Raw genomic sequence first — 11,259 nt, forward strand, 5'->3', positions numbered from 1 at the left:
CCCTAAGTGAGGAAGTGGCCCAACAACTCCTAGGTTGCGTAGAGCAGTAGAGGTGAGAGGCTCTTTGCAACCTTCAATTTTTTTAAGGTTTTTTTAATTTTTAATATTTAATTTTTATTAAAAGTAAAAAAACATTATTAGGTCTTCATAAAGCTGAGTTCGCATTTGTACCTCGAAAGTTTAGGAAAAAATATACTCTATCCCCTATAACATTTTGGGACAATTAGGGACAAAAATCTCATGCGTGGCACGCATGTGACATAAGTTCCACCCAAAAAAATGAAAAAAAAAAAAAGGAACTAATGGTGAGTGATCAACATCATAGTTAGGTAGTTTGTGAAATGTGAGTGTCACTTTTTGAACTTTGAATGTACACGCGCCAAAGTGGTGACACTTAAAGGGATAAAGTTAAACAGGCATGTGAGATTTTGGTATAGCACATAAAATTAGATTTTAATTTATATATAGCAATTAAATTTGTCCACCACTTTCTTTACTAACAGCATGCTTGGGCATTGTTTTATAAATTAAGCAAGTTCTGTCTATTGGGAGTACTTCTGGTATTTAAAAAAATGTGATTAAACCCAATGATCAGTCATCAGACACACCCACACATATATATAACACAACCAAAGTTTAAAGATATTAGAAAGGGATTAGTCCTTTGAGTGTGTCTAGCCATATCCATGGTCCCTTCTTCTTCTTTTTTTTTTCTTTTTTTTTTTTGTAAAAAAAGGTGGTATCAAGTTGAGCTGGAAATCATTGCAGAGTAGCAACAAATGATTGACAATTCTTAAGTTTTTTCCTGCTCTCTAGCATTTTAACTACTAGGAAAAATTAAAGTAGTGGGTATAAAAGAAAGCCAAGATCATTTTTGATCTTGTATACTTTGTATGGTTCATCATATTGTGTCAAAGTTTTCGCTTTTTGTTTCTTCAAATAAATCAGCCCAACCATGTTCTGCTTCCCAGCAATTCATCTTCCATTTTCTGCTTCAAGTTCAGTTGCTTCCAATCCTTTAGATTTGATTTTTTGGGATGTGTGAGGTGCATCCACAGTTGTTTTTTTATTTTTTTTTTTATGGGAATAAATATTATGTTTCGTTTATTGATTTTAGTCGTTATACATGGTTGTTTCCAATTAAATGCAAATTTAATGTATATTCTATTTTCTTGCATTTTCAATTCATGGTTGAACGGTGGGTTACTTGCAATATTTGTCTCACTCATTCTGATTTGGCATTTGCTGTAAATCAAGTTTGTCAGCTTATGCACCGGCCAACCAAGTTACATTGGCAGGCTGTCAAACTCATCTTAATTAAGGCATCTCAAGCATACTTTATGGTCTGCTTTGTACTCGATCAACAAGATCTTATTGTGTCTTTTTTAGCTCAAATTTAATTTCATGGAGCACTCAAAAACAACCAATCATCCCTAGAGTAAGGCATAGTATGAATCCATTGCAAATACTAGCTACTACAAAATTACAGTGGATTCGGTCATGACTACTTCGTGATCTCAGTGTCTTTCTTCCTTCTCCACCAAAATTATGGTGTGATAAATCGGTTTAGTCTATCTTTTATCCAATCTTGGTTTTATGCAAAGATGAAGCATGTGAAAATTGATTTCCATTTTGTTCCAACTTGAATTTTTATTTATTTTTTAATCCCCAGTAAGGATCAACTTGGTGAAGCTCAAAATCATCCTCCTCCAAATTCAAATATCAAGTTCATTTTGTTCTTGTTGATTTTCTTTTATAAATTCTTACTTATTAAAAAAAATTAGGGATAGTTTGAGCGGTAATTAAAGTGTAATTACCTATATTTTAACAAAACATTTATCATTGTCTAGACCAATATACTGTCAACATCATAAAATTTACTCCCAACAATAGAAAAACATGGATCTCATACCCAGAGTCACCTCTAGAGAAAGTTCTTAGCTTGGCTATGGACAATGAATTCCCCGTTCTACTAAAGGATTTGTTATAAGATAAAAACTTTTTGAAACTTTGTATGAATAAATTATTATAAGGGAATTTTTCTAATAAAGAAAAAAAAATTATAGATATTATTGTATCATTGAAGTTATCTAATATTAAGTGCTTATATTCAAAGGAAAAATCAAAAGGTCTAATTACATGATTTACTTCCATTATGACATTGGCTTCTAGCTATTCTCAATGCCGAGCATCTCCAACGATGATGGCTATTTTAGCTACTTAAAATACTTTTTTTTTTTTTTTTAATTTTAACTACTAGTTTTTCAATACGAACTTCAACAAATTATCTATTAAACTCTCAACTTTTTTTAAATATTATTATTTTTATTGTTTGTTAAAGGAGAAAGGGAGGGAGAGATAAATTATTAAAATAATTATAGAAATTGTTACATTGAACTTTTAAATATGAAAGTTCATTGTAACAAAATTTTTAAAATAACTACTCCTGCTGGAGAAAAAAAAAAACAAACAAACTGATAACAGTTAATAGCTATTATGAGCCTCTTAGAGTATCTGCTGGGAATGCTCTGCTGTTCCTAGAATACCTAAATCTGGCAGAGAGCCAGCCATGGAGCAAAAGCAGGAGACTGCTTTTTGGCTAGAAGAAACAAGTGGCAGCTGTAGAGTGCCCTGGCAGAATTAAATACATTATGGGCTATTGAATATCATATCAAAAGATCAAGTTTCAGAGAAGCTCTATTTAATTTAGTTGTAACTCTTCTCCTGAATACCATTCAATTTGCATTAATTGAGCTCCTCTATGCCATGCCTACCTGGATACCTTAGATCTGCTGCCCCAGCCAAAAAAAAAAAATTGTATAAAATATCTTTTGGACACAAATGAAAAATGTATATCACATTTCATTACTAAGTAATTAAAAAAATGTAATAATATAAAAATACCTTGTTGTTCTTATTAAAATAATAAATAGAGAGCATATCTCCTCATGGGAGTCCATTTTCACAAAAGATTAACAAAATATTGAGACACACACAGATGGAGAAAGAGAAACCCTTCATGCATTTTCACACCCATATAAGTTGTCAGTAGAACCCAATACAATCTCATGAACATATATATGTCATTTTCTTGCTACAACTAGACAGGCACTTCAAGAGAAGGCTTCCCAAGTGGAAATCTTTCTTCTATTCATCCTACTTATACTCTCTCTTTTGTCTGTGCAACTACAGACCAATGCAAATATAGAGCAATCATTCCCAAACCCTAGTAATTGTCATGCATTTATATTACCTCCAAACAACAAACTAAAAATAAGACAAATCTACGGCACCTATGATCAGTTCCTTTTATGAGTAAAGTGAGATACAAGAGCTTGAAACTTCAGGCATAAAAGTTGCTGATTAGCACAAACAGAAACATTTCTAAGTAATGCCCTCTCCAACTAGCTTTGTCTCCCAAGTCTAATCCATCATTAAGATTCAATGTAATTAAACACTAGAGAGAAATATAAAATAACAAAAACCAACAGAAAGAACTGTAAAATAAAAATAAAAATAAAAAAATAGACAAAGATTTAATAATTCAATTAGTGGTTAAAAAACTAAAGTGCCCATTCATGTGTTTTTTTATTGCAAACAGAGAGGATATCCAAGCTAGACAAATCAAAAAGCCTAATATACATTGAGAACACCACGCGGTTTTCTCTTCTTCCCATCTTCCTATCTATCTCTAACATCCAAATACAACAACAGAATATATAGCTAGAAGATTAGTAAAATCTCCTAATTAAGAGGGATATATAATTGTCTAGTAAGGAGGTCGCGCATGAGCATGAGCCCAAGCATAAGCATCATGCCCCAACTGCCCCCCGTTGGGGAGTAGATTTGGTGTCATATTATAAACAGGAAGCGATGGGGGATCCGGCAGCCCAGCAGGTGGCAGCTGGTGTCCCCCGCCGCTGCTTCCAATTGCGGGCGGGGAAGTTCCGGCAGTGGTGGTGGCCTGACGCCCAGCGCTGCCTGCTGCCTCGTCATCATCTTCAAGAGGCAATCTCTCATATGTTGCATTAGCAAAAGTTGCGGCCATGACCATGACGGGTCCCGCCGCAACAAGTGACCCTACAACGCTTCCCCCCACAACCTGACCCTGCCCGCCTGCAAGATACACAGTGAGGCCGGTGGAGCCAGGAGGGGCCGGCCCAGGAAGGAAGGCACCGGTCAGAGACAGAATCTCAAACCTGCCGTGAAGTGCTACGACAGCGCCAGGAGCCGCAGGTTGTCTGAGGGTCACATTGGCCACAGAGCCGCTCCCGCTAAGCACGCAAACGCCTCGTTGACGCCTCCTGGCGAATTGGGCGATGCTTTCTGCTATATCAGCATTACCAGCCACCTCCATGACGTGGCTCTTGAGCACGTTCGGGCTGTCTCGGGTCACAAAGATGGGTGGTTTTTGTTTGTTTTTAGATCCGGGAGGGCGGCCACGTGGTCTGCGAGTGCCGACCTCAACCGCGCCCTCTTTAGGCTCGTCTCCGTTGTCTCTATCTTCGTCGCCGCTGCTTTCGTTCATGGAAATCTCGCTGTGGCGTTTGCTTAGCACTGAAGAATTCGCTGCCGGGTCCATGCCCGGCAGCCCCACCTGCCCGGTCCACCACGGATTCGCCAGACTTGCGATTTCAGGCTACAAAAGTAGAACAAGAAGAGGACCCAAATGATCAAATCGGGTGAAGATTGATTGCTTCTTTATTTGTCCTACTCGCTTGTTTCTGAATTTTGAGATAAAAAAAAAAAGTCAAACTCAGGGTCAGGGCCGGCTCCTCTCCTGTATAACCTAGCTAATTAACATCCTCGATCACTATGGGGGAGAGAAAGGCCGGAAAGCTTCTGAGAATTGAAGAGAGAATTAGATTCAAGTTGCGCAAGGAATCAGGTAAAGAGAAGGAAAAGAAAGAAGCCCTTTAACAAGTGAAGCTGAAATTAACAAGAAGCAAGCTAGCTAGTGATCTCAGCTGAGAGAACATGGAACTGATGCAAAACCCTTGCTAGAATCAAGCAAATGGAGAATAAACTAAAGCACTCACAGATTGTATTAATATATATTATAGATTAAATTAAAAGTAGTAACTACAAACAAAACTATTTCTTTTTTTTCTTTTTTTTTAAGTTTTTTTTTATCCCTTTAATTTGTTGTCAGCTCTGTTGTGATTTGGGGAGCTAATTTTTTTTTCCTTTTTTTTTTTTCTTTTTTCTTTTTCCTATTAAGATCTGCTTTTAGGACTCTTGGAAATTAGGGTTTCGTGGGGTCGCGTGCGCGTGGGCAGGTGGGAAGCACGTCGTTTTCTCGGGGCCTGACATATCAAACGTACTATGAGAGAGAGAGAGAGAGTATTAGTGCTACTGTTTGCTCACAACCTTTTCCATGCCTTTCTTTCAACATGATCTTTGAATCCATGCGCTACATTTTTGGTTTGGGCTCAAGTTCATCCCCCTCCACCCATATAATAATAAATTATTTAATTGTGCAACTTGCTAGAGTTTGACGTTTATGTCATATATGTATATTGGATTCTGCAAGTTGCTAAATAAAGACTAACGTTTATGTCACATGTTTATTGGTTGATGGTTATTGCCTTTGTTCTCTTCTTGTGCTACTAATAGGATTCCTGCACGTGAGGTGCTTCTGAGAGGGAAATTGTGATGTAATTCCTAGACAAACTACCCCTGCAATGTTCTGGCCAAATAAGGAAAAAAAAAACACTAAATATTTAATATCATAAAACCATTGTCAAAAGAAATCTAAGCAATATTTTGCATTAATCATTCTTTTATCTCGTTTAGATTGTCTGAAAAAAAAAAAAAAAAAAAAAATGAAAGATACTAGAAGTCATTGATTTTATGTATATGCAGTATATATATGCTTATGGAAAAAAAAAATTGAAAAAATTTAGACATATGTCATATGTATTCATTAATATATAATATTGCCTTTGATGTTCTTGGTTGATTATTCAATTGTAAACATTTCTTTGATGTTTGAGCTTGATTGTTGATTGCATGCACTCCCTTGATGTTGTCTTGTACTAAAATGCCCAAACTCACTATTTTTTTCTTCCTTTTTCTAGATCGATCAGGACGAGCACATAGTAGATTGCCAAAATAATCAATGAGACAAAGACTTATAATAGTTGGTAGAAGCTACTTTAGGTTAAATATCGTTTTAGCACATTTGTCGTTTCAGTACTTTTTGGAAACACTACTAGTTTATTTATTTTGAAAATTGAAAATTTTTATCAGAGATTCTTTTGTTTTTAAAATTTTTTTTTTCCTAGTTTATTTTTATCCAGTGCATCTGAGAGCCTAAAATCAATACTTTAGTCTCTTTTTAAAATTGGGGTGTGAGAGTAATGACACAAACAAGGGGGGAAAATGCGGGCGGATAATAATCGCCCGCATTCGCTATCCGCATATGCGGATAGCAAAAACTAATATCCGCAAATGCGGATACGGATAGCAGTTTTAGGGTATACGGATGTAGATCTGCATCTACATTTCAATTTTAAAAAACTCTTTTGATTTATTTTGATTTAATTGTCTTATATATATGTTATTCATTTATTATTATTATTTTTTCTCGTCACCAACTACAGACTTACTTGACGCTAAATATTAAATAATACATGTGATGAAAATTTATTGGCAAAATGATTAGCAAATGTGATCTGAATAATAGTGTTCAAGAATAAATAATGTCTTCCTTTTGTTTTTATTAGAAGCAATAATTAGTGAATGACAACTTCAAGGTCTAAGACACTCATTACCTCAAACGCGGATAGCGGATAATATCCGCATTAACCGTGTGGATGCGGATAGTAATCGTATAATACAGATGCGGATATCAAAAACCATTATCCGCATTTTCACCCCTAACACAAACCATTCCATTTGGTCTAATTGGGTCATAACCAGCTTATTAAAAATAAGGAGTTTTAGGCTCTAAGAGCATATTTGAGATTATGTTTGAAAAATAGAGCTTTCAAGTCAAAAGTGTTTTTTGGTAAAATATTAATTTTTAAGCTTTTTTCAAAAGTGCTATTTGAGAGTAAAAAAGTCAAAGAAATATTTTTGAAATTTTTTAACAAATATGCCAACTTTTGTTTGACACAACTTGTTAAGTACCAAAAGTACATTTTTAAGCTTTCTAACGCAATTTCAAACGAATTAGGATCCCCTAAAATTTATTTAAAATTATAGGTTCTCAAATTACTTGATTTAGACTGTTTTTAGGTATCAAATTAAACGCTTGAAAAATGCTACTATTAAAAATGTGGTATCTTATCAAGGTACCAAAAAAAAAAAATATATATATATATATATCCCAAAATGGTTCTTTTTCACTTTTGTGGAGATACTTCTTCATAAAATTAAAAGACAATTTTTGGGTCAAATCCTTTTTATAACACAGAGAGTAAGAACGTGATGAAAATATACTCAATTTTCAACTGAAATATATTACATTTTTAATATGTGACATTTTTCAAGCGTTTCAATGCTTAAAAACAACAAAAATTGCGTAATTTAAGAATTTACTATTTCTTTAAAATTGTATATAATCCTAATCCATTCCAAATAGGCTCTAAGACCTCTTGGGGACTGCTCCCAGACTTAATTAGCACAAACTCCTAAAACTAAGGAATCTTATAAGTGACAACTTAGGTCTAGTTTGGTACGCGGAATAGGTATTCTATTAGAAAAATGAATAGTTGTTATTAGGAATGAATGAAGACGGAATTGATTAGTTATTTTTATTCCTTAGTATGGTGACAACATATATGCCCTAATTGGAATTCGACCAAAATTACTAAAAAAACAAAAGAATTTCTTATTTTTCCAAAAAAAAAAAAAATTAGATATATTGGATCTACGAGTGGCTGGCCACCCACAAAAGAACTCGGGAGTGGCCACGCCACCCCCAAAGACGCTAGGAGGCCTTGGCCACACCACCCTGGAGAGTTTCGTGGGTCCTGGTTCTTTTGTGGGTGGCTGCCACATATCCAATGTATCTGAATTTTTGTTTGTTTGTTAAGTTTAAAGAAAATTACAAATTGTGGTCTTTTGGAAAAATGTTATCTATTTTCTCAAGAATAGTTATTCCTCTAAAAAATGGGATGAATGTTTATTCCTCTTCGTAAGGGAATAGTTATTCCCATGGGAATAACTATTCCTAATGATAGGTCTCTACCAAATAAAAAAATAGCTATACCAAGTAATAGTCATTCCATTCGAGAGACATATTTCGTGAACCAAACAGACCCTTACTTTTACTTCGTAATAGAATTTTTTAGCAAGGGTATTCGAACGTTGACCTTTTCTCTACTAGATTCCTTTGGATTATTTCAAGCCTTAAGGGCTCTTTGTAAGGACTCGAATCTAGATTGATACTCCTTTATGCTTTTCTCCTATTGTGACTTTGTCACTTCTCCAAAGAGGTCATAGAACTGATTGGGTCCAAAATGATTAAATAACCCCATAGTAAATTATGCTCAAGCTATTTCACCCCCTTCTTGCAGTAGAATTTGGTACAACAATTGGGCTTCTCCGTTTATATTAGGTAAAAAGAAGCCAATGGCATCTTCTCTTCATGCTGAGTTCTATGGAATCTGAAAAATTGCTTCACTCTGAAAACTCAGCCACTTGGGTCTTCCTCCCAGTTGAACCTAGGAAACTCGAGTCTCACTGGCTTGTGATGGAATTGTTGTAGTCTTTCTTAAGAAAATAACATTAACGAGTCATAAAATCGTTTATGTTTTTCATATGAGTAAATCATTTTTGCTGCTCTCCAATACATTTGGGCAGATAATTGTGAGAAGACTCTTTATGGGCCCTACCTGCCCAAGCAGGTCTCAAGCTGCCCAAATACCTACCTAAGGTGACCCCCATAATGATCCTCTCACAATTGTTTACCCAAATTACAAAAAATATGAGCAAGCAATTGTTAGATCTCAATTCCACCTTCAAATCCCTTCGATTCTCACTCTCTCTTCCTCCGCAACTCCTTTTTGCCATCTTTTGAAAAATTATGAACTTGGGGATAGATGAATTGGGGGCTGAATGTAGTAATGGAATGAAATATGAATAGATAGATTATTCACTTGAGGTACAAGACACCTTACACATGCATGTTTCTGCCTCTTTAAATAAGCTGCTAACACTAACACTCCTACCTTATTGCTAACTCTATAGCTAGATAATGGCTAAATAATGATAACATTCGAATAATAGTAACATAAAAGATAAACATAACATATAATGATAACATAGTTACTCCAAGAGATACTATCTTCCTTATCTCTCTCTTCTCTTCCTTCTATCCACGTCTTTGAGCTAATCCAAGTGATAGGATTAGAATAGGACTCCTATCAATTCCGCCCCCTTGGACACAACCCTTGTCCTCAAGGTCAAGGTCGAAGGTGCGAAGTTGTATACCCTGTAAGCGCAACGCTGATGATCATCTCTCACGTTTTCATTTTTGTTGTCTACGTCCAAAAGGTTATCCACAACACGTCCCTCTCCACTAGCCGATTTCGCCTCAATTATGAATAATTGTTTTGCAGTGCATCGATGCCCGGGAGTAAACTGTTCTTTACAACTGAAACAAAGCCCATTTTCTCGTCTTCATTGCATTTCCTCCCACGAGAACTTCTTCACTTGGGTCGGTGAGCCATTGGATTGCGGGGTAAATTTTAGTGGATCGGCTGCCGGTGGAGTCGTTTTTGTGCATTGCAATTCATCCTCCATTATGCGTGCAAATTCCACGGCCTCTCGTAATGTCCGAGGCTTGAACTTCCTCACATCAGTGGAGATGTGAGCCTTTAAACCTCCCAAAAAGGTGCCGATCAAGGCCTTTTGCCGCCATCCAACCACCCGATTGGCGAGTCTCTCAAACTCCTTCAAATAATCGTTCAAGGTGCCCCGTTATTGCACGCGTGAAAGGAATTCATCGTAATCTTCAAATTTTGTTGGGCCAAACCGAGCCAACAACTCTTTCTCAAAGATGATCTAGGTAACAGCTACATTGTCGACGTGGTAACCCTTTTTTCAGCCATTTCCACCACTAATTTGCCTCCCCTTCCAAGTAAATGACAGCAAGCGTGACCTTCTTGTCATCCTCGATTTTTTGATACTCAAAGAATTGCATAGCCCGATCAAGCCAAACAATTGGATCATACTCTGAGAATCGAAGAAAATCCATTTTCATGGGTTTGGTATAGTGGCCCTTCGTGCGGTGGTCACAATCATGATAATTGTGACCGTTCTGAGATGGGTTGGACTTTGGCGTCTCCGTCTCTGGTGGCCGTGAGGATTCGCCACTGAATTTGGCAAAGCTTGCCGACAACTCCTGCAAGGTACTCTCGATGGACTCAGTAGTTTTTGTTAACTTCTGAATAGACTTCGTGTGATTCAACATGTCGCTTTCCAATTTCTCAATGTATTCCTTCTGGGTCGTCATTGCTCTGATATCAATTGATAGGTTATGAACTTGGGGATAGATGAATTGGGGGCTAAATGTAGTAATGAAACGAAATATGAATAGATAGATTCTTCACTTGAGGTAGAAGACACCTTACACATACGTGTCTTGGTTTGAATAATCAGATAACAATCTCCTAACATTCTGCCTCTTTAAATAAGCTAATACTAACACTCCTACCTTATTGCTAACTCTATAGCTAGATAATGATAACATTCGAATAATGATAACATAAAAGATAAACATAACAAATAATGATAACATAGTTATTCCTAAAGATACTCTCTTCCTTATCTCTCTCTTCTCTTCCTTCTATCCAGCTAATCCAAGTGATAGGATTGGAATAGGACTCCTGTCATCTTCATCTCTTACTTGCACGGTTGCACCTTCTCATATTATATGAAAATATAAGAAATATTTTACAATTTTTTGTACGAGCTAAACACCAGAAAATGTTTTTCAAACTATTTTAATTTCAGGATTGCAAATGAACATAAAAAAATAGCCACTTTAGCATAAAACATTTTCCGACAAAAAAATATGTTATGTCAAAACAGAAGGGGCCTAATCTGAAATAAAAAAATAAAAAATTTCAGTAAATCTCTCTCTCTCTCTCTCTCTCTCTCTCTCTCTATATATATATATATATATATATATATATATATATATATAAAGATAGATCGATAATGTAAAAACAAGAACAAATCTTTGAAACAAATTCTGAAAAACACGTTTGATGACACATCTTTGCAATGTTTTCTATTTTGTTTTTC

The 11,259-nt window shown here is 35.8% G+C and overlaps 1 protein-coding gene across 1 annotated transcript; it reads right to left on the minus strand.

Annotated features, from left to right (window-relative positions):
• Positions 1–3,548: 3,548 nt before the first annotated feature.
• Positions 3,549–5,000, minus strand: LOC132178845 (AT-hook motif nuclear-localized protein 20-like). The gene has a single exon (XM_059591410.1). It carries the CDS (start codon positions 4,580–4,582, stop codon positions 3,770–3,772), a length of 813 nt encoding a protein of 270 aa, XP_059447393.1. The 5' UTR covers positions 4,583–5,000; the 3' UTR covers positions 3,549–3,769.
• Positions 5,001–11,259: the final 6,259 nt, after the last annotated feature.

The sequence above is a fragment of the Corylus avellana genome, chromosome ca4 (assembly GCF_901000735.1).
Source record: "Corylus avellana chromosome ca4, CavTom2PMs-1.0".
NCBI lineage: Eukaryota > Viridiplantae > Streptophyta > Magnoliopsida > Fagales > Betulaceae > Corylus > Corylus avellana.

Bases quoted from the DNA above. Each gene is read 5' to 3' on its own strand.
- LOC132178845 (XM_059591410.1), bottom strand. From the start codon at position 4,582: ATGGACCCGGCAGCGAATTCTTCAGTGCTAAGCAAACGCCACAGCGAG.